The sequence below is a fragment of the Ranitomeya imitator genome, chromosome 4, assembly GCF_032444005.1.
Source record: "Ranitomeya imitator isolate aRanImi1 chromosome 4, aRanImi1.pri, whole genome shotgun sequence".
Classification (NCBI taxonomy): Eukaryota; Metazoa; Chordata; class Amphibia; order Anura; family Dendrobatidae; genus Ranitomeya; species Ranitomeya imitator.
The window spans coordinates 434,106,845-434,132,000 of record NC_091285.1 but is presented as its reverse complement, the minus strand read 5'-3'; the positions used below and the strand labels follow the sequence as shown (position 1 = coordinate 434,132,000).

At 42.6% G+C, this 25,156-nt stretch overlaps 1 protein-coding gene across 1 annotated transcript in view; it reads right to left on the bottom strand.

Moving 5' to 3' along the window:
* DAPK2 (death associated protein kinase 2) overlaps positions 1–22,362 on the bottom strand; it is a 75,968-nt gene extending 53,606 nt beyond the window's left edge. Inside the window, exons 1-2 of the mRNA XM_069765570.1 lie at positions 22,238–22,362; positions 11,148–11,247 (exon numbers count right to left, since the gene is read on the bottom strand). Coding sequence (XP_069621671.1) covers positions 11,148–11,209 — 62 coding nt within the window. The 5' untranslated portion in view covers positions 11,210–11,247; positions 22,238–22,362. The remainder of the gene's footprint in view (positions 1–11,147; positions 11,248–22,237) is intronic.
* Positions 22,363–25,156: the final 2,794 nt, after the last annotated feature.

The window sequence follows — 25,156 nt, the reverse complement described above, 5'->3', positions numbered from 1 at the left end:
ATATTACCCCAGCTCAATCCTCCTCTCCTATAGCAGCTACACAGAGGTGAGCGCTGTAGATCTCCTTGCTGATCTTTTCTGCAGGAATAGCAATTTCCATCATATATAATGTTACTTATCTCTGTATAGTCAGTGCCTAATGGTGTTTTATTTATTATTAATATTTATTTTTATGATTATTGACACATCAGTATAATAATTACATCAATATGAACAAATGGAGTTACTATGTGCCAGTTAGGAAAATTCCAGTAGAATGAAACTATAACTGGCCAGGCTGGTCACAGATGTTCTGTATAGTTACCATAATGCAGGTGGATTTATTGTACTCTGCAAATCTTACCCTTTGTCAATAACTTTTTCTGGTATCTGGTATTAGGTTATTTACAAACCTTTGTGCCTTGTTTGCTTCTAGACAACTGCCAAATTGAGGCCCTTTATCTTGCAAAACAAGGCTACATGTCATGGCCGTGCCAATAAACAAAGTTGTCCAGATGAAAGATGCTAAGCGTCCTCTGTCCGTGCAGCGCTAACATGAGAAGTAACTCCTTCCACTAGAAAGCACCTTCTGAACTGTAAAAGGCTCATGGGAATCTTAATATAGTAGCAGAGCTATGAGAGGCATGTGCGTGACACACACGGAGCATGTAGAGCTTATCATGTGTCTGAATAGTAAGCATAGAATCCGCAGATGTAAAGAGCACAAGACCTGTAGATTGCATTTATGATGTGGACCGGTCTTAATAAGCAGTAGGACTCACGCACACAACCACATTACAGCTCTGTTCTATATAAACTGTAAGAACGCTACCATAAAGCTTCACAGGGTGTGCAGCACCCCTGTTTGTGCTTTCAATTTCATACAAATTCATATGCAGGAGACTATTTTCATGTATTCTCAAGGAGTCTTTTTCATCCATGAAATAAGATCTTAAATGGGTTGACCACTACAGGACAACCCCATATCAACAGCCCCAAGGTGGTGGATAAAGTAAAAAAATATATACTGGAATGGCACTGCTGCCCAGCACTCAGCCCTATGGCCCTCACTGGTCTGACATTAACATTGCCACATGACTGCTGCAGACAATCAGAGGAAACTGATTGACAGCAGCTTTCCCAATTTTTATTCTACCACTTTACAATGTTAAAGCCTAAGAAAATGTGCACAGTTATGATATAGATATCTTTTATATAGATAGATATAGATATTTTTTGTTGAAATCATATTTGCAGTTTATAGTTTAAAGCCAACCCTTGATCCAACTGCTATGTCCAGCTATCACCCAATATCGCTGCTCCCATTCGCTTCCAAACTCCTGGAGCAGCACGTCCACGCTGAACTTTCCTCCCACCTCTCATCTAACTTTCTCTTTGATAATTTACAATCTGGTTTCCGCCCCATCACTCAATTGAGACAGCCCTGACCAAAATTACTAACGACCTACTTACAGCCAAAGCTCACGGACAATACTCTGTACTCCTCCTTCTAGACCTGTCCTCTGCTTTCAACACAGTTGACCACTGCCTCCTACTACAGATCCTCTCCTCCTTTGGCATCAAAGACCTCGCCCTATCCTCGATCTCCTCATACCTTTCCAACCACACATTCAGCGTCTCCCACTCCCGCACTACCTTCTCATCCCACCCTCTCTCTGTTGGAGTCCCCCAAGGCTCTGTTTTAGGACCCCTACTCTTCTCAATCTATACACTTGGCCTGTGACAACTCAAAAAGTCCCATGAATTCCAGTATGACCTTTATGCTGATGACACTCAGATCTACCTTTCTGGCCCAGATGTCACCTCTCTGCTGTCCAGAATCCTGGAGTGTCTATCAGCCATATCCTCCTTCTTCTCCTCTTGCTTCCTCAAACTCAATGTGGACAAATCTGAACTCATCATCTTTCCTCCATCTCATATATCTTCCTTACCTGACCTATCAATAGCAATTAACAACATCACACTTTCCCCCGTATCGGAAGTCCGCTGCCTCAGAGTAACCCTTGACTCTACCCTGTCCTTGAAACCACACATCCAAGCTCTTTCCACCTCCTGTCGCCTCCAGCTCAAAAATATCTCCAGAATCTGTCCTTTCCTCAACCGTCAATCTACTAAAATGCTTGTGCATGCCCTCATCATCTCCCGCCTTGACTACTACAACATCATTTTCTGTGGCCTCCATGCTAACACCCTTGCACCTCTCCAGTCCATCCTTAACTCTGCTGCCCAACTAATTTATCTCTCTCCTCACTACTCCTCCGCTTCTCCCCTCTGCAAATCTCTTCACTGACTCCCATTCCCTCAGCGTATTCAGTTCAAATTACTAATACTAACCTGCAAAGTCATCCATAACCAGTCTCCTCCATATATCTCTGAATTAATCTCCCAATATCTTCCCTCACGTAATCTTCGGTCCTCCCAAGACCTTCTTGTCTCCTCCACACTTATTCGCTCCTCACCCAACCGCCTCCAAGACGTCTCCCTAATATTCCCCATCCTCTGGAATTCTTTACTCCAACACGTCCAACTATCAACCACATTCGGATCCTTCAGACAGAACCTGAAAACCCACCTCTTCAGCAAAGCCTACAACCTGCACTTACCCCGCTGCTTCCTCACCACTACCGAAACTATCGCCTCACCAACACCGGAGCTGTCGCAACCCCCCCAACCTACTGTCCTCTTCCCCACCATCCTGTAGAATGTATGCCCACAAGGGCAGGGTCCTCACCCCTCTGTATCAGTCTGTAATTGTTAGTTTGCTTACTGTAAGTGATATCTGTAATTTGTATGTAACCCCTTCTTATGTACAGTACCATGGAATCAATGGTGCTATATAAAAGTACCATGGAATCAATGGTGCTATATAAATAAATAAATAAATAAATAATAATAATATAGTTACATAGGTTGAAAAAAAACACAAGTCCAAGTTCTATTTTTCCTATATTGAGATGCAAGCCATTGCAATCACAAAAGTAGGAGAAATGTGCACAGGTTGTCCACTCCTTGGACAATTTCGTCTCAAATGCCTCGCTTGGCTCCGATAACATAATAAAGCTTATACTCAACTCCCACCCTGGCGCCGTCCCCATGGTGTCAGCATTCACTCTCCCTGGGGCTCACATGCGGTGTTGTGATATGTGACATCAACGCCCAATCAACTGTCTCCGCCTTCGAAAGTTTTGAGCATGAAGAGGATGTCCCAGATCAGCTGCAGCTCTGACTTCCTCTTCATGTTCAAAACGTCCAAATGTGGAGATAGTGACACCGGTATCACGTGTCAGAACACCACACGACAGCCCCCAGGGAGATCGACTGAAGACACCGCGGGAACGGCGCTGGCATGGGAGGTGAGTAAAGGCTTTATTATGTTATCAGGGCCAAACATTTTGCTCTATAGCATGGTGCCTGCATATTCTAATGGATTTTCATGGTGACATGTTCCCTTTAACCCCTTTATGGCATGACAATTGTCAATTTTTGTTTTGATTTTTTTACTCCCCTTCTTCCAAGAGCCATAACTTTTGTATTTTTTCATCAATATAGCCGTATGAGAGCTTGTTTTTTGTGAAACGAGTTGTACTTTTGAATCACACTACGGTATTCATTCTTTCATTCTACCACACAGTGTACTGGAAAACGGGGAAAAAATTCCAAGTATGTTGAAATTGCCCCCCAAAAAATCCAATTTCACAACTGTTTTGGGGGTTTTTAATTTACCATGTTCACAATATGGAAAAACTGACCTGGCAATATGATTCTCCAGGTCAGTATGAGTACACAGATACCAAACGTGTATAGCTTATTTTTTATTTAAGTGTTGAAATTTTTTTTTACATTTGTAAAAAAAAAAGTTTAGTTTTGTCACCGTTTCCTGAGACCCATAACGTTTTCATTTTTCTGGAAATGGGGCTGTGTGAGTGCTTAGTTTTTGCATCCTGAGCTGACGGTTTTACTGATAACATTTTGGGGGCAGATGCGCTGTTTTGATTGCCTCTTATTGCATTTTATTGCAATGTTGTGGAGGCAAAAAAAGTCATTCTAATTTTTTTCTCCTTAGGTTGTTTACCGATTGGATTAATTTACTTTATATTTTGATAGGTCTGAATTTTACGAACCCAGCAATACCAAATATGTGTATTTTTTATTGTTTTAATGCTATTATCAGTGTAGCTCCTGCTGTAGATGCTGGGGGCATTCAAGAGAGTGGAGGCATGGGCAATTGCCCATTTTTACTCCCCACTTAATGCCCTGGAAATGAGCTAAGATTCCTCAGGAACACTGCCAGAAGTTGGTGTCTGGCTATACATCATTCTTGTAGTAGGTTATGAGCCAAAACCTGCTCTCCTAAGCACTAAAGACTATTGTCATTAAGGTGTTACACAATACTGAAGGTACTTTTCTCAGTAAGAGCGGCATTTTGTCTTGAATTTGGAGAAACCAGTTGTCATATTAGTTGTGTTGAGTTATTTAAATTGTTCTTTCTTAATTGTTTTGTTGCAAACTGCAGAAAGTTTGTACATTTTGTTAATAAACTGAATTTGCAATGGGGGTTGAGTAATTTTGTTTGAAACTGATATTTGCATCATATATTTTTCTTAAAATGAAAAGACAATACATACAAAAAAATGAATGCAACAATTTGTCATTTGTTATGCATGTGGCACAATGAGAGGTCACTTCTGACATTTAGCTCCAGATCACCTCCTGATACACAGTAAATTATCCTGTCATCTAGCACATTCCTACAACTATTAACCCAGTCTCCATAACATCAGCTTTTCTCATTTCTTCTTCAGCAACCTCAATGTCTGATGTAATGTGGGGTTCATCTGGAAATCATTCCTAGTAAAAAAAAAAAACAACCTGTCCCACGTCATGAGGAATTTGTAGAAAAAGTCTGCCACAGATCAGACACAAGAACAATAGATGAGACGCAAGAGCTATTTATTCCTAATGCTACCACATTCAGGAATATTGAAACCTTTAAGTAGCGTATATTTTATATATCTTTAGGCTGTTCTTTCTACTTCATCCTTTCCCCAGTTCCTGTTAAGACATATGGAAGGCATTTGCTTGGCAACTTTTAAATTTGACAAACTGGTGAAACAAGAACTTTTCTCACTCTAGCAGATTCGGTATGGTCCCTTTTACACACTTGGTCATACAACTTCATAAGTAGGACCTGCAGTGATCTATCTTCATTATCAAAGTATACTTGATGGGTTTGTCACTTGATTAAAGAGGTTATCCACTACTTTAGCATTGATGAGGACATATCCTCAGGATAGGTAATCAACGTCTGAATGGTAGGGGTTCGACAACTGGCACCCCGCTGATCAGCTGTTATTGGTGTCGCGGGCTGGAAGCGTTCCCTTGCCCCAACCACTATCAGAAGATAAAGCAGCTCCACAAGTTAGTACTTCTGGATGTTGACACCAATAACAGCTGATCAGCGTGGGAGCCGGGTGTCCAACTCTGACCGATCAGACATTGGTAACCTATACTAATAATAATAATTTTTATGCTTATAGCACTAGCGTATTCCACAGCACTTTACAATTTTAGAGGGGACTTGTACAAACAGTAAAGTAACAAATAACTCAGATACCAAAAGGAATGAGGGCCCTACTCGCAAGGTTACAATCTATGAGGGAATAGGGGAGACAGACGAAAAGTAAATGGTAAAAGATGCTTATATTGTACAGTCGTGCAATAATATAGTAAATAGGGTATGTACATGACGCTGCATGAACCAGTCACCAGTCAGTATGTGTGCAGTACAGACACAGAGGGCTATTAAGTGCATAGAGGGTGTGAACAGATGTTACGAGGGTCATGATTTTGAGGAAAATCTTGTATGGGTAAAACAGACATAGTTAGATAAGTGAGGTGAGACAATAGGTCAGTTTAAAGAAATGGGATTTAGGCCAGCTTAAAACTATGGATATTGGGAATTAATTGACTTATCCTGGGTAGTGCATTTCAAAGAATTGGCGCAGCACGCAAGAAGTCATGGAGACGGGAGTGAGAGGTTCGGATTGCTGAGGATTTATTTTCAAGTTATTAGCACAATGAGAGCACAGGTAGGGTGCTAGACTGAGACGAAGGAGGCGATGTAGGGTGGTGCTGAAATGTGCAGGGGATGAGAGTGATAAGTGCAATGACTGGCACAGGTTAGAAGCATCGGTGTAGCAGTTGGAAAGGAATATGATCCTGGCTGCAACATTCAGGATGGACTGGAGAGGGGAGAGTTTGGTAAGAGACTAGTAGAGAGTTGCAATAGCCCAGACGAGAATGAATAAGAGCAACAGTAAGAAGTTTTGCCGAGTCAAAGCAAAGAAAAGTGTAGGTGACATGAGAGAGTGAGTGATTGGATGTGGGGAGTTTAAGAAAGATCTGAAAGATATAACACCAAGGCAGCTGGCATGTTGCTGTGTAGTAATGGTGGAACCATACACAGAAATGGCAATAACATACCGGTCATATGTAGGTTAGTGAAGGGAGGAAACAAGGAGTTCAGTTTTTGTCAAATTCAATTTTTGATAGAGGACATAATGTTAGAGACAGCAGAAAGACAATCACAGGTATTTTGAAATAATGGAGGAGTGATGTCACGAGATAATGTGTGTAATTGGGTGTCATCAGCATTGGAGATGGTACTGAAAACCAAATCTACTGATTGTTTGTCCAATAAGGGCCGTGTATAAGGTAAAAAGGACGGGGCCTAGGACTGAACCTTGAGGAACCCTGACAGTAAAGGGAAGAGGAGAGGAAGATGAGCCAGCAAACGACACAGTGAGTGTCCAGTCAGAGAGGTAGGAGGAGAACCAGGAAGCCGATAGAGTGGAGCATAATGAGGATGAGCTGGTGATCAACAGCGTTGAATGCTTCAGAGAGATCCAGGAGAATCTGTTGTGAATTCAGCTTTTTGGCTCCCTCCGGTGGTTGTAGAGGGTAATGCAGTTGTGTCTGGACTGCAGGAGTGGACAGGTGTATCTACTAATTGCAAAACTGACTGGGGTATATAGCTTTGCAGGATCCTTTAGTCAGTGCCAGTTGTCCATTGTTCTGGAAGGATTCACTTCCCTGCTGGTCTCTCCAGTTTGCTGTGCTTTTCTACAAAGATAAGTCCTGGTTTGGTTTTCGCTGTCCACCTGCAGTGGACTTTATAGTTCTGTGCATTTTCATGTTTTTGTTTTGTCCTGCTTAGTCTGTGAAGGATTTTTTGCAGCTTAGATATTTCTCTAGAGATGCAGATATACCCCCCATGTCTTTAGTCAGATGTGGTGATCCGTATTTTCTGCGGTGGATATTTTCTAGTTTCTAGTGTTTTTATACTGACCGCATAGTACTCTGTTCTATTCTTTCTTTTTAGCTAGTATGGCCTCCTATGCTAAAATCTGATTTCATATCTGCGTATGTAATTTCCCTCTCCTCTCACAGTCAATATTTGTGGGGGGCTATCTATCCTTTGGGGATTTTCTCTGAGGCAAGATACGTTTCCTGTTTCTGTCTTTAGGGGTAGTTAGATCTTACGCTGTGCCGAGGGGTCTAGGGAGTGTTAGGTACCCCCCACGGCTACTTCTAGTTGCGCTGCTAGGTTCAGGGTTTGCGGTCAGTACAGGGACCACCTTCTCCAGAGTCCGTCTCATGCTGCTCCTAGGCCACCAGATCATAACAAGAATCATCATGGGGTAGTGACCATTAGATTTAGCTGTTAGTAGTTCATTAGAGACTTTACTGAGGGCAGTTTCAGTAGAGTGTAACGAGTGGAAACCAGATTGGAAGAATAGGTCATCAGGGCTAAAGTAGTGGAAAACCACTTTAAATATTACATGTATCTGTTTTCTCATACATAACAATTTTATTGATGATTACACATACTCACTAGCTCTCTCCCACTGCCTGAATCCTCCTGTACTCAAGCCATGGAGTCACTGCAGAGACATTGGACAACTGCTAATCTGAAATGTTGGGGTTTCTGCCTGTCCGAGGCTTATTTCCAGTAATGTCTCGTGGTCTAAGTACTATAAACAATACATGTAGAGTATGCCCTACCCCCAAAATTACCAATGTAGTGCAACCAAGTAGCTAGTTTAAAGGAGTTATCAACTTCTTGGACAATCCCTTCTCATGCCTGATTAAAATAAAAAGCTTATACTCAACTCGCGCGCTGGCGCCGTTCCAGTGGTGTCAACACTCACGTTCCCGAGGCTCATGTGAGGTTATTATGATATGAGAGCCAGTGCCCAATCCCCGCTTTCAGAGGTATAAGTAATTAACAGGAAGTGAGCATCCAGCTGCAGCTCTCATTTCCTGTTAATTACATATACTATACGTCTGAAGGAGGAGACAGTGACACCAGCGCTGATTGGGCGCAGGGCTCAAGTGTCATAACAACCTCACGTAAGCCACAGGAAAATGAGCGCCTACAGCCACATAGTATATAGCACAGGCCACGAAGTATATAGGAGCCATGTAGTATATAGCAGACAAATACTACGTGACCTGTGCTATATACTATGTGGCTGCTATATACATATATATTGTAGAATACCCGATGCGTTAATACAGGCCATGCAATATATAACAGTGGCCACGCAGTATATAACACAGCCACGTACTATATAACACAGCCCACACAGTATATAGGAGCCACGCAGTATATAACACAGGCAACGTAGTATATAACACAGGCCACGCAGTATATAACACTGGCCACGCAATATATAGCACAGCCCATGCAGTATATAGCAGCCACGTAGTATATAACACTGCCCACGCAGTATATAGCAGCCACGTAGTATATAACACTGCCCACGCAGTATATAACAGTGGCCATGTGATATATAGCACAGCCCACGGAGTATATCACACAGCCCACGCAGTATATAACACTGCCTATGTAGTATATAGCAGCCACGCGATATCTAACACAGCCCACGTAGTATACAGCAGTGTGGGCACAATATCCCTGTTAAAAAAATAATTAAAATAAAAAATAGTTATATACGCACCCCCTAGGATCCACCGAAGCTCCGGCAATACGCGCGCGGCTGCCGCCATCTTCCGTTCCCAGAATGCATTGCCAAATTACCCAGATGACTTACTGGTCTCGTGAGGCCGCTAAGTCTTCTGGGTAATTTCGCAATGCATCACTGGGAACGGAACATGGCGGCCGGCGCAAGCGGCTCGGCGGACTACGCAGGGTGAGAATAGCAGGTTTTTTGTTTTTTTATTATTTTTAACATTACATTTTTTTACTATTGATGCCGCATAGGTAGCATCAATAGTAAAAAGTTGGGGACTCACAGGGTTAACAGCAGCAGTTACGGAGTGCGTTACCCGCGGCATAATGCGGTCCGTTACCGCCGGCATTAACCCTGTGTAAGCGGTGACTGGAGGGGAGTATGCGGGCGCCGGGCACTGACTGCGGGGAATAAGGAGCGGCCATTTTCTTCCGGACTGTTTTGCCGCGACCAATCAGCGACTTGGATTTCCATGACAGACAGAGGCCACGACCAATGAATATCCGTGACAGAGAGAAGGACAGACAGAAAGACAGAAAGATGGAAGTGACCCTTAGACAATTATATAGTAGATGCCATTCCATCACCAAAAATTCCACAATTTAATCCATGCACAACCTATTCTCAGTGTATTATAGTAACTGGTTCACTCTATTACACCTACTTTGGTAATTAATGAGGATTCTGATCATTGCAATAGCTTGCTGGCAGGAAAAGTGGAACCACAGACTACTAGAAAGTAACAAAGATGCCCTTATTAGGATATATTACAGCTGTATTCATTTACATGCACAACTTATTTAAAGGGATTTTCAATATTAAGATAGTTAGAGTCCAAATGCTTTTATATACATAGCAAAAAGAAAGAGTATGTAATGATTCCACCCCTCAGTACTGAGCTGTCTGTTCAGTGATTGACAGCTTAGTTGTCCAGTCTGGTGCAGGGGCGTGCTGATCTACCTATTTTTATAAAACAGTGCAATCTGAGACTTGGAGATGCTGAGCTCTTATCAGGTGCTCATGAATCCCACGATTGTTCAGCTATTTAACTGAGCTGGGAATCCCAGATAGCTGTCAGTCGTAGCTTCAGCTAAGTGTGGTTGCTTTAATCTATGCCTTGTATTTTGCCTGTTGATGTATAGCTGCCTGACCTTGGACCTTGTTCTGACCATTCAACTGCTTAACCCTTTTTCTCTGATTCGCTACCCTCCTGGTATTTTGACCTTGGACCTTTACCTGACTACGACTTTGTCTCTTCCCTTTGCTTATGATGTACCCTCCTGGCTATTGACCTCGAACTCCTCAACTATCCCGACTCACGGTTTGTTCGTGAGAATTGACTCAGCGTTATAGGGTAATCACCTTCCCTGAGCCGACAGGCTCTCCATCGCTGCTCCCATCTCTTGGTTTTGGCTGCAATGGTGACGCCATGTAAACAGCTGACATTACCTCCGCTGCCAATCACTGAGCTTGGCAGATCATGCCGTCTACATCCGTAGATCTCTCTGAGCTCAGTGATTGGCTGCTGCAGTAATGTGAGCTGTCGATGTTATGTAACCACTGCAGCCAAAACACTGAGCCTGGAGCAGAAGCAGCCGGATACTGGAAAGGTGAGCATCTGTTCTGTTTGTTATGTATATAAAAGCTATTGATGCTTACTTTTCTTAAAGTGGATAACCTCTAAGTATTATTGTAATTCAGCTTTGGTGAAGTGAATGCGGATTTGCTGCTGGACCAGATACAACCTGTTTATAAAGTTGGCCCAGTTTTTTTTAAGAAGGCATCCATATTTTAAAATCCAGAACAACCCAGGTAAATTACAAAATTCTGCTTTTTTTAAGTATAAATCTCAGCGTCCCATAATAACATCAATGCATTCCATTATTTAATTTAATATTTGAAGGCACATGGTTTATGTTTTGATATTTTTTTTCATGTCTACAGATCATCAAATGGAATGGTAAAGAAATAAGTTGCATTTTCTGGTTTAGATAATAGGCATGTCACGTTGATGTAAGAAACAGCTGCAGGGCAGTCAACAGCTCAGAAAGAGTCACATTATTATTTTAGGGCCTATAATCCTGTAAGAGCTGTAAATAAGCCTCATGTTACCTTCCTAGCTCATCAGCTATGGTGTACAGGTCTTCCACCTTCTGCTGCTTGAACACAGCCATGCTACTCCTTCACGTCAGAGGAACTTCATTGGGGAAGGCTGCGGAAAAAACATATACAGTAGTTTGAGTGGTGTGAACAGTTCTGAGACCCAGTGCTAGTGCATCCTTCTGAATTACATAAGCCAACAGTCAAGTTTTATCATGTAGACATATCGCTCAGCATCAACTAAATTATAAAACAAACTGTTGGTATGAGCTAATCCTAATTAGATGTCTTCTTATGGATCACACACTTCTACAATGAGCAAAGTGACACATGTGGGCTGAACCCGCATAGGTAGTGGTGAGTGCCAAGCGTGCATTAGGAAAAAGTTCAGGAATTCTCGGTGTTCAAATATCTTGAAATGTTTAAAGCATTTCTGAAATGGCCAAAGATTTTTAACAAGTATTTACATGTTCGGTGAGTAATCCAGAGCAGGGGAAGCTGATGTTTTCGCATTATCTTTGTGCTGAAATCCCCTTGTAAGCATTACACTGATAGTAGCTTGGAGATATGTTATTTCTGTCAATCAGGCGATCCATTTTACCAATATTCACTACAATCAGGCATAGATATCATATAGCAAAGGTTTAATGTTCTTACCACAGCTACACAGCATAAAAACTGTGTTGGTAGCTTCATGGCATTTGTTTTCATGGCTGAGCAACTGCATGGCAAACTTATAAAACTAAGCACAATTCCAACCGTCAGATGTAGTGTAAAGCTCTAGACTCTGGAATAGTAGATATATGCTTCTGTGGAATGATGGAGCCTGATATTCAAGTCCTGTTTTGGTGAATGCAAGGAGGATATTACTTTCCTGACTGCATTGCGACAACTATAGTGTTTGGTAGGATGGATGGGGTTGTTCTTCAGAGGTTGGCCTAGTCTCCCTAGTTTCAATTAAAAGAAATCATAATGTTTCAGCATACTAAGACATTTTGGTCAGTTCTGTACTTCCACCGTAGTGGGAACAATTTGAGGATGTTATTTTTCTGTTCTAGAGTGACTGTGTGCTCTGTACACAAAGCAAGGTCCATTAAGACAGGGTTGGGTGGAAAAACTTGACCTCAAGCACATCGAGAACCTGTGGTTTTAATTAGATCAGAGATTGTGAGGACGTTCCACTTCCTCTTGTCCATCATCAAATGCTCTTTTGAACGGTCAAAAATTCCCACAGACACCCTCCAAAATCTTGTGGAAAACATTCCCATAAGAGTGAAAGAAGTTACAGATGTAAAGAGGAGACCAATGCTGTATTAGTGCCTATTGATTAAGGATGGGATGCCATAAAAGCTCCTGTAGATGCCCAGATCTGTAGGTGAGCCAATACGTTCGTCCATATACTGCATAATGGCATCTGTTTGATACACAAATCATGATGATAATTTCAGATTGTTTATCATGTACGTTGCAACCTTTAGTGTACGCACTAAAGGTATGGTAAAAACGTGATGTGAATAGGGCCTACACTGCTTTTTGGTACTAGAGGCTAATGGGGGTCTTTGTGGAATATATACTTATTTTATCCCACTTTATCATGTTTCCTCTTCTTGTACAATTCCAAAGAAATGTAACTAATATTAGACACGTTAATCTTTTTTGTGCACAGAACCTGATAAGCCACTTTTCCAGATGTACAACTACAATTACAGCACAAATTGGCAACATACAGACAGCATACTGTGTATCAGGTATCAGATTCATGTTTGCTCTGTGACTTTCAGGAAGGTCTCACTTGTCATTTACAGGTGATCTTATGTATATGGTCTTATCTGTGGAGGTACAATGGTGCCGCCATAGATGTCCTGGAGGCATCTGCTGTACTTCCGGATGCCTCTGATTCATACAAAGGCAGTTTTCTACGCTTGACTATTATGATCAATCGAACAGGAAAAAAAATGATGGCATGCATGTAATCTGTCATTACACAGAAAAAAAACCTGAAACATGACGATGAGTCACTGCAGAATTAATTGGGTTTTGAAACTGACCGACAGAAAGATGAAACGACTCTTTAATGTCAAAGTGGAAAAAACCTTACAAAGCAATCTACAGTCATTACAATTATAAAAATATAATTTTGTCTTCCCTTCAAGTCATTATTTATGATAAATTCTAGTCATGAGTCTACACTGGCTTGCAAAAGTATTCACCCCCATGGCTTTTTACCTATTTTGTTACATTACAACTTGTGTTTAAATATCTTTGCAATCCGATTTGTGTATGAGAAGCATCAGCACTAAATGGTACAAGTTGGTGAAATGAAGCGAGAAAAAGATAGGCATAAATTAAATTTATGGGATCAAATAACTAAAAATTGGCATGTGCATATGTATTCACCGCTTTGCGATAAAGCCCTTAAAAAATTCTGGTGCAAGCAATTACCTTCATAAGTCAAATGCTTAGTGAACGGAAGCCCACCGATGTGCAATATGTCACATGGTCGGTCAGTATACACACATCTTTTCGGAAAGGCCACAGAGGCTGCAACACCATTAAGCAAGAGGCAGCACTAACCAAACACCATGAAGGCCAAAGAGATCTCCAAACAAGTGGTGGCAAAGCTGTTGAGAAGAACAAGTCAGTTGGGTTATAAAAAATATCCCAATTTCTGAAGATCCCACGGATCACCATCAAATTCATTATCATCAAGTGGAAAGAGTATGGTACGACAACAAACCAGCCAAGAAAGGACCACCTACCAAAATTCTCAGCTTGGGCAAAGAGGGCATTAATCAGAGAGGCACCACGGAGACCAAAGGTAACCCTGTAAAGTCCCCAAGCATAGACTGGAGTATCTGTCCATATGACCACAATAAGCCGTACACTCAATAGAGGTGGCCTTTATGGAAGGCAGAAAAATGCAATGTTTCTCCTCCAAATACTTGATTGACCAAACTAAATTTGCCACAAATCTGGCTTATTTTACAGAAATAAAAACCCGTTTTACTATCTTTGCACCATTAAGTGTTTTAAACATATTTTTCAACATACCCGACAAGGAGACATGAATTACTTAGTGAACCAAAGTAGGCCAACTAATAGATGTACACTCGCAAAACATTTTCCTTCTGCTTGCAGTTAGGGACTGGTTGTAATGTAATCCACGTTAGTGCCTGATACCCAAAGCTACGGGGGGCTGGAAGGGGGTCTATGGCCAGATTATCTTCAGTATAGCCTTGGTCATCAACTTTGGCAGCATGCATCACCATGCAGGGAGCATTTCTTCAGCTCCGCTGTCAGCAAGTCACAGACATAGTAATTGCCGAAAGCCATTCTCTGCCTCCTGCCCAGTGTTTTCTCTATGACTCAGATGCCCAATGACGTAATTGTGCCAACTCTGTCATTTACCAAGTCCCCTTTCAGGAGAGGATTGAAGTAGTGCTGAAAGGGTCATCTGGAGAAGTGCTAAATTTATTTTTTAGCTTAGTGGGGTAGAACAGGACATGGGTGCGGGTAGGAGAAAGGGCATGTCATTGCAATGAATTGGAAGAGGGGTGGGTGAGAGGACATGGAATTGTAACAAATTGAGGGAGGAAAGGACATGTAATTGTAGTTAACTTGGAAAAGGGAGATCCCAAGGAAAGTCACCCATTGCACTTGTGGTTCTCATCATTTGCCTCACATACTTCCATCTAATGTGACATGACTCAGCTTGGATTTCCATGTTTACAGCAGAGAAAATCCATTTCTTGATTCCCTCCAGATAAAGGTTGTGCTGCCCTTGCTGTGGTTCATTGACTAATGCAAATATTCATGTTTGTGAAAGGATTTCTATAACAAAGTATAGCTTAAGCCAGGAAAGTAATACTAAGAGTTCTCCTGACATCTTTTACTCTCTTCTTATATTAGAGGGTTTCTCCAAGGTTCATCCTTTAGGAGTGCACCACTCCTCTGCCTCTGGGCTTCTTGTCTGACGGGGGTCGAAAAGAGTGGTGCGCTCTTTGAAGATTGCCAGTTCAGACCAGCAGCATGGTTGTGCTGCTGGCCCAGACTGAGTGTTCTCCTAGGCCGCTAGCAGAGTCAGCTTTGTCTCTACAGTATGAGAACAGTGCAGGGGGACTGTAGCAGGTTGTCTGCAGCGATCTGCGAGCAGGCCGTCAAGCATGGAGTCTGCAACCGGCCACTGCAAGGAGATAATAATGGCCTATGTTTTCTATTGAACACATCCATTCTATGTGCGCACTTGGGTAGGAGATGTGCGGTCCTATTCTCTGAACTGCTGAGCTGTGCACCTCTCGGGGAGGGGTTTGTGTGATCGATGGGGGTCTTAGGACCGGGACCCCCCACTAATCTGCATTCAATTTAATGGGCGCTCAAATAATTAAACAATGAGAAAAGCATATTAATTCTTTTACCTTTTTGGCTACTACATACAGCGGGGTCATAAACTTATGGACAGCTTACCTGCAGTCTGGAGAGATTTTTATACACCGCTCACTGACACTAAACTAGTACACTTCTGAATGACAGGAATATAAGGTACTTCCACATGTGGAAACTCCCAATGACCATATAATCACTGGAGGTTCCCTAGATTACCCCAGACTGCACAGATAAGTGAAATTGCTCCAGCGTGCAAACTCCTATACTGTAGATAAATCTATCTCATGTATGGGGATAGACACAACATTCACCTTGATACCTGCCATGTAGCAAGTATTTTCCTCAGCACGGCAGATGCCCTGGGGCAAGTGCCCAAGAGGGCAAAGAATCAGATTTGTCTAGAAGCAATTCTAGTGAAAGGTTTGTCCAATGCCCAGTGCTGCCTGCAGGATCGTGTGCATGAAATACCAATAAGTAAAAGGCGTGGGGCGCTGTTGGTACTCCACAAGAAAATGGTGCCGAAGCCCATGTAGACTTAGGTCTGATTCAGCCAAACAAGGTCCTCTCCCCTCCTGTACCAGTTGTGACTTGTATTGTTTAAGATTAATTTACGGTACTTGTTTTTATTATGTATACCCCTCCTCACATGTAAAGCGCCATGGAATAAATGGCGCTGTAGTATTCTACTATATAATTGTCTAAGGGTCATTTCCGTCTTTCTGTCTGTCTGTCACGGAAATCCCAAGTTGCTGATTGGTCGCGGCAAAACAGCCACGACCAATAAGCGACGGGCGCAGTCCGACGGCAACATGGCCGCTCCTTCCTCCCCACAGTCAGTGCCCGCTCCATACTCCCCTCTAGTCAGCGCTCACACAGGGTTAATGGCAGCGCTAATGGACCGCGTTATGCCGCGGTATAACGCACTCCATTAACACTGCTATTAATCCTGTGTGACCATCTTTTTTACTATTGATGCTGCCTATGCAGCATCAGTAGTAAAAAGATCCAATGTTAAAAATAATAGAAAAAATAAAAAATCATTATATACTCACCGTCCGTCAGCCCCCGGATGCAGCCCAGGCCTTTCCCGCTCTTCGCAATGCTCGGGTCCATGCATTGCGGTCTCGCGAGATGATGACGTGCGGTCTCGCGAGACCGCTACGTCATCATCTCGCAAGACCGCAATGCACTCTTGGGAGTGACCGGCACAGTCCGGCCGCTCCCTACTCCCCTGCAGTCAGTGCCTCCTCCATACTCCCCCCCCCCCCCAGTCAGCGCCCGCCACCCACATATCGTTGTAGCAGTCCGTTAAACTGACTGCGTTACACCGCGGCATAAAGCGCGGGATTTAAATCATGCTTCGCTGATTGGTCACGCCCAGCCGGCGCGACCAATCAGCGACATTGCCACGGGATTTAAATCGTGATTTAAATCCCGCACCAATGTCGCCGGCCGGCACAACCAATCAGTGAAGCCGGATTTAAATCATGCGCTCACACAGGATTAATGCCAGCGGTGACGGACCGCGTTATGCCGCGGGTTATGCACTCAGTTACCGCTGCTATTAACCCTGTGTGTCCCCAACGTTTTACTATTGATGCTGCCTATGCAGCGTCAATTATAAAAAAAATCTAATGTTAAAAATAATAATAAAAAAAAAAACTTGCTATACTCACCCTCCGTAGTCCGATGATGCGCTTGTACCTTCCGCCAGCTTCCGGTCCTAGAGATGCATTGTGAAATTACCCAGAAGACTTAGTGGTCTCGCGAGACCGCTAAGTCTTCTGGGTAATTTCGCAATGCATCCTGGGAACGGAAGATGGCGGCAGCCGCGCGCCCATCGCCACAGCGCCGTTGGATCCCAGGGGGTGAGTATGTAACTATTTTTTATTTTAATTCTTTTTTTTTTAACAGGGATATGTGCCCACACTGCTAAATACTTCGTGGGCTACATGGCTGCTATATACTACGTGGGCAGTACTATATACTACATGGCTGCTATATACTACGTGGACAGTACTGTATACTACATGGCTGCTATATACTATGTGGACAGTACTATATACTACATGGCTGCTATATACTACGTGGGCAGTACTATATACTACATGGCTGCTATATACTACGTGGGCAGTACTATATACTACATGGCTGCTATATACTACGTGGGCAGGACTATATACTACATGGCTGCTATATACTACGTGGACAGTACTATATACTACATGGCTGCTATATACTACGTGGACAGTACTATATACTACATGGCTGCTATATACTACATGGCTGCTATATACTACGTGGACAGTACTGTATACTACATGGCTGCTATATACTACGTGGACAGTACTATATACTACATGGCTGCTATGTACTACATGGCTGCTATATACTACATAGCTGCTATATACTACATGGCTGCTATATACTACGTGGACAGTACTGTATACTACATGGCTGCTATATACTACGTGGACAGTACTATATACTACATGGCTGCTATATACTACGTGGGCAGTACTATATACTACATGGCTGCTATATACTACGTGGGCAGTACTATATACTACATGGCTGCTATATACTACGTGGGCAGTACTATATACTACATGGCTGCTATATACTACGTGGACAGTACTATATACTACATGGCTGCTATATACTACGTGGGCAGTACTATATACTACATGGCTGCTATATACTACGTGGACAGTACTATATACTACATGGCTGCTATATACTACGTGGACAGTACTGTATACTACATGGCTGCTATATACTACGTGGACAGTACTATATACTACATGGCTGCTATATACTACGTGGGCAGTACTATATACTACATGGCTGCTATATAATACGTGGGCAGTACTATATACTACATGGCTGCTATATACTACGTGGACAGTACTATATACTACATGGCTGCTATATACTACATGGCTGCTATATACTACATGGCTGCTATATACTACGTGGACAGTACTGTATACTACATGGCTGCTATATACTACGTGGACAGTACTATATACTACATGGCTGCTATATACTACGTGGGAAGTACTATATACTACATGGCTGCTATATACTACGTGGGCAGTACTATATACTACATGGCTGCTATATACTACGTGGGCAGTACTATATACTACATGGCTGCTATATACTACGTGGACAATACTATATACTACATGGCTGCTATATACTACGTGGACAGTACTATATACTACATGGCTGCTATATACTACATGGCTGCTATATACTACGTGGACAGTACTGTATACTACATGGCTGCTATATACTACGTGGACAGTACTTTATACTACATGGCTGCTATATACTACGTGGGCAGTACTATATACTACATGGCTGCTATATACTACGTGGGCAGTACTATATACTACATGGCTGCTATATACTACGTGGGCAGTACTATATACTACATGGCTGCTATATACTACGTGGACAGTACTATATACTACATGGCTGCTATATACTACGTGGACAGTACTGTATACTACATGGCTGCTATATACTACGTGGACAGTACTATATACTACATGGCTGCTATATACTACGTGGGCAGTACTATATACTACATGGCTGCTATATAATACGTGGGCAGTACTATATACTACATGGCTGCTATATACTACGTGGGCAGTACTATATACTACATGGCTGCTATATACTACGTGGACAATACTATATACTACATGGCTGCTATATACTACGTGGACAGTACTATATACTACATGGCTGCTATATACTACGTGGACAGTACTGTATACTACATGGCTGCTATATACTACGTGGACAGTACTATATACTACATGGCTGCTATATACTACATGGCTGCTATATACTACATGGCTGCTATATACTACGTGGACAGTACTGTATACTACATGGCTGCTATATACTACGTGGACAGTACTATATACTACATGGCTGCTATATACTACGTGGGAAGTACTATATACTACATGGCTGCTATATACTACGTGGGCAGTACTATATACTACATGGCTGCTATATACTACGTGGGCAGTACTATATACTACATGGCTGCTATATACTACGTGGACAATACTATATACTACATGGCTGCTATATACTACGTGGACAGTACTATATACTACATGGCTGCTATATACTACATGGCTGCTATATACTACGTGGACAGTACTGTATACTACATGGCTGCTATATACTACGTGGGCAGTACTATATACTACATGGCTGCTATATACTACGTGGACAGTACTGTATACTACATGGCTGCTATATACTACGTGGGCTGTGCTATATACTACATGGCTCCTATATACTACGTGGCCTGTGCTATATATTATGTAGCTGCTATATACATACATATTCTAGAATACCCGATGTGTTTGAATCGGGCCACCATCTAGTAATAATAATAACTATGCTTAGAAAGCAGATAGGAAACACATGTATTTTTTTGTGGGAGAGCATCCACCTTATACTATTTACCATTACTGGCCTTTGACTACAGTTTTATATATTTATCCATTTTTTTGCTCTGACCGACTTCCTGGGGAACCCCTCTGAATCGATTGCACTTAGCATGCTATTTTAACTACTCATTGGTTCCTCATATATACATATTGTAAGTCTTACACCATTCTACACCTTATACACCTTATTGCTGGGGATTATTTTTGGCTCTCACATCTCATTCTATGTGTTGGTTGTGTTCATGGATTTATTTATGCTTTTTCATGTGCCTTACAATATATAGTTTTTTTAATATAAGCAAATCCATGCCCTGATTTTGTTAGATTGTAGTATCGGCATCACTATGCATTTGTTGGCATATCACAATATACTGTATGCAGTGTCAGACTGGAGTGCCAAAGGCCCACCAGTAACCAACCTTAGGGCCCCACTTTCCAACTACGTACAAATGTGACATTATCCTCAACCACAAATTTATATAACGATGAACTGGGTAGATGTTCAATGAATAAGATGCCGCCTGAGTCTGTACATTGTGATTTAAGTATAAAGTGCCAAGTACTGCTCTTAGAGGGTGGTAGCCCACTCTTGCACAGGGGCCCACCGGAGGATTCTCCTGTGGGCCAGTCCAAGCCTGACTGTACGTCTTTGAAACTAAGGTTTACTCCAAAAGAGATACAACCCATGGTAAACACGCTGGCGGTTTCACATTGACACAACTCTTATAGCTAAATTCACATAACGGCACGACTTTGACATCTCAGAACCCTGTGGAGGCTCGAGGTCAGCATCTATGGTCTAGTCTACAGTAGAGGTCTGGATTCTCCACAGAAGAAGACACTTTACCACAATTCACAGGATCTCTGGAGATAGACCAACTTCTCGCTAGTGGGGCAGCTTTTTCTTTTAACAGGATAGCTTGCGACACCGCACTGCCACGACCCTCGGGCATGCATGCTGTGACACTCTCTTCGAGACTCGCTAAACTAAGCTCTTCCCTATATCTGGAGGCATGCTGTGCCTACACCCACATAGACCCCACGTGCATTCACAGTGCCCCACGCATAGACCATAAAACAGGTTCCAAATCTGAATTGCACATAAAATAGAAATCTAAGAACATTCGGATTTTTATCGCAACGTCAATGTGTTTGCAAACTCTTCACTAGTCAAGTCCACTTCACTAGAATAAGCTGCAACTCGCAAGTGTGCCGTGCCACTAAATAATACAAAGTGCATGACATTCCTCCATGATCTCCACTGATGTCATCCCCAGCATCTCCCGACCTTGGCTCTGTAGAGCCTTGGGATTTCGTGGAATAGTATATACATTACTAGTTAACACTAATGTGGATTTTTGGCAGATCAATGGTGTCAGATTATGGTCTGCTTCAATAAGGACCGGAGAAAACACAAATATCCAAAGACTCCACATATAACAACAACCATCCAAATGTCTAATTCTAGGTCTCAGATAATAGACATGTAATGATTATATAGGATTCCATAATACACCCGTGTCATAAATGTGTAATTACTACATGCTGCATGTTGGTGTGTTGCAATGTGTTATTTCTGACAGTTTGGTTCTAATAATAAAGTGCGTTAGGAGACACTCACACCCGCCAAAATGGGTCTCTTGTATATTATGGAGGTGCTATTTATGCAATTTCCCAAAAAGTAGTGAAAAGGAATTACATTTGTATGATAAAAAGTTGCATTTAATGTACAGTGCATATAAGAAAAGATGTGACATGGCCAGGCTGTGATCCCAGGTGTTTGTTAGCACTATTGTTATTCATGAAATTAATGGCGGTGCCGACCTGACCGGTACCGGACATACCCCAATGACTATAACTGGACCATGTCGCTACATTGTACACATTCTGCCGGATTCTGCGACACGGGTGTGAAAGCAGCCATACAGTGCCCTATTGCCGTCAGCATTTGGAATAAACGTGTCATAGAAATATCTGAACCTCTTCTGTATCTTGGACCCACTCCTGAGTTCAGATTACAAATACTGATGAAAAACGCTGACCAAACCTGACGTGTGAAAGAAACCTAAGAAAGTCCAGTTCTCGAAAGCAGAAATCTGCAGACCCCCAGGCAGAAACACCCAGAAATTGTACAATCTTACTCTACTCACAGTCACTGCAAGACTGAGCCCAACTCAGTGCAAAGAGCCTTCATGTGTCCCAGCACAGACCATCCTCAAGCTACAAAAGACATACCTGCTGTGCCAGTCCGGCCGGTCCACCACAGTTTACAGAACTCACAGAGACTTCTTCTCCCTCCCCTCTATCTGTCATGAGAACACTTCTGTAATAGTCCGCAAACCCTCGCCCTATTCATATACATCACACAACCTCAGGGACACCTAGTGCTCATGTCAGGAACTGCAAGCCCCAGAGATAAAATGGGTGTAACTGAGGCCCTCTAGAGGAGCAATACAATTCTACAGCTGAACAGATTTCTGCATGATTTCCAGTACTACTAAAGTGGTTGTCCAGGTTTTTCATTGATGCTATGTGACTACAGACTTGTGAGTCCTCACATTGCACGCAGCTCATGCTGTCCGGATTCCCCGGTGTCAGCAGCGAGAGCGAGCGGTTATGTGATCGCAAGTATGTGATATCCATAGTGGAAAAAGTATAGAAAACTGCACACCACAATTCCTTATACTTACTCAAATTCAGAATGACATGACCTATGGCCGAACGAAGAGAGCCATTGTATTAAAAAATAGTCTATTAGAATGTTTAAAAAACCTATAAAAATGAAAACACTTTATATACGATGCTACAGAGTGCCCAATAGGAGGTGCTGATAAGTCCTATGACTGTACTACCATATATACACTGGTAAAAAAATTAAGGGGACACTTAAACAACAGAATATAATTCCAAGTAAATCAAACTTCTGTGAAACTGTCCACTTAGAAAGCAACACTGTTTGACAATCAATTTCACATGCTGTTATGCAAATGGAATAGACAACAGATGGAAATTATTGGCAATTATCAAGACACCCCCTATAAAGGAGAGGTTCTGCAGGTGGGGACCACAGACCACATCTCAGTACCAATGCTTTCTGGTTATGTTTTGGTCACTTTTGAATGTTGGTTCTGCTTTCACACTCGTGGTAACATGAGACAGACTCTACAACCCACACAAGTAGCTCAGGTAGTGCAGCTCATCCAAGATGGCACATCAATACGAACTGTGGCATGAAGGTTTGCTGTGTCTGTCAGCGTAGTGTCCAGAGGCTAGAGGCGCTACCAGGAGACAGGACAGTTCAGCAGGAGACGTGGAGGGGGCTGTAGGAGGGCAACAACCCAGCAGCAGGACTGCTACCTCAGCCTTTGTGCAAGGAGGAACAGGAGGAGCACTGCCAGAGCCCTGCAAAATGACCTCCAGAAGGCCACAAATGTGCATGTCTGCACAAAGGGTTAGAAACCGACTCCATGAGGATGGTCTGAGTTCCCGACATCCATAGATGGGGGTTGTGCTCAAAGCTCAGCACCATGCAGGACGCTTGGCATGGTGTTGAGCTGTGAGCACAACCCCCATCTGTGCTCACAGCTCAACTCCTCCATGAGGATGGTCTGAGTTCCCGACATCCACAGATGGGGGTTGTGCTCACAGCTCAACACCATGCAGGATGCTTGGCATTTGCCACAGAACACCAGGATTGGCAAATTTGCCACTGGCGCCCTGTGCTCTTCACAGATGAAAGCAGGTTCACACTGAGCACATGTGACAGAGTCTGGAGACGCCGTGGAGAGTGATCTGCTGCCTGCAACATCCTTCAGCATGACCGGCAGTGGGTCAGTAATGGTGTGGGGTGGCATTTCTTTGGAGGACCATACAGCCCTCCATGTGTTCGCCAGAGGTAGCCTTACTGCCATTAGGTACCGACATGAGATCCTCAGACCCCTTCTGAGAATATATGCTGGTGCGGTTGGCTCTGGGCTCCTCCTAATGCAGGACAATGTCAGACCTCATGTGGCTGGAGTGTGTTAGCAGTTTCTGCAAGATGAAGGCATTGAATCTATGGACTGGCCTGCCCGTTCCCCAAACCTGAATCCGTTTGAACACATCTGGGACATCATGTCTCGCACCATCCACCAACGTCACGTTGTACCACAGACTGTCCAGGAGTTGGCGGATGCTTTAGTCCAGGTCTGGGAGGAGATCCCTCAGGAGACCATCCGCTGCCTCATCAGGAGCATGCCCAGGCGTTGTAGGGAGGACATAAAGGCACGTGGAGGCCACACACACTACTGAGCATCATTTCCTTGTCTTGAGGCATTTCCACTGAAGTTGGATCAGCCTGTAACTTCATTTTCCACTTTGATTTTGAGCATCATTCCAAATCCAGACCTCATTAGTTGTGATTTACGTTGATCAGTTTTAGGTTTTATTGTTCTAAACACATTCCCCTATGTAATGAGTCAGGGTATGTGCACACGTCCGGATTTTTCGCGTTTTTTTTGTGGATTTTCCTGATAAAAACGCTATAAATCCGCATAAAAAACGCTCAAATTATGCATCCTATCATTTAGAATGCATTCCGCATTTTTTGTGCAGATGTATGCGTTTTTTTCCGCAAAAAAAACGCAATCCGCAAAAAGAATGGCCATGCTCATTCTTTTTGCGGATTTTCTGCGGATTTCATGCATTCAGGAAAAAAAAAAAACGCGATTTTCTGGCATATTTCTCCGGATTTTGTCAGGAAAAAAACCTGACGTGTGCACATACCCTAAAGATTTACAACTGTAATATTTAATTCAGCGATACCTAGGATGTGGGATTTTAGTGTTCCCTTTATTTTTTTGAGCAGTGTATATTTATTATAAAACACCACTGTGGTTCAGAGAAAAATATGCCTAGCTGTAATTGATTGCCTAGCTCATTGCCTAGGCAATGTGAATCAGCTGATGGGGTCCCCCTTAAAGGGACCAGCTGAATATGTAGTCTTACTGGCAATGCTTCATGGGATAAAAATATTCAAATTAACTCACTAGCTGAACAAAATCAAATATTTTGCAATTGGCCCTTTAAAAGTTAATTCAGACGTTAGTGATGTTTTGGTAATACAGAAAATGGAGTGATTTTCTTAAGTGTATCAGGTTTTACCGCCATAATTTT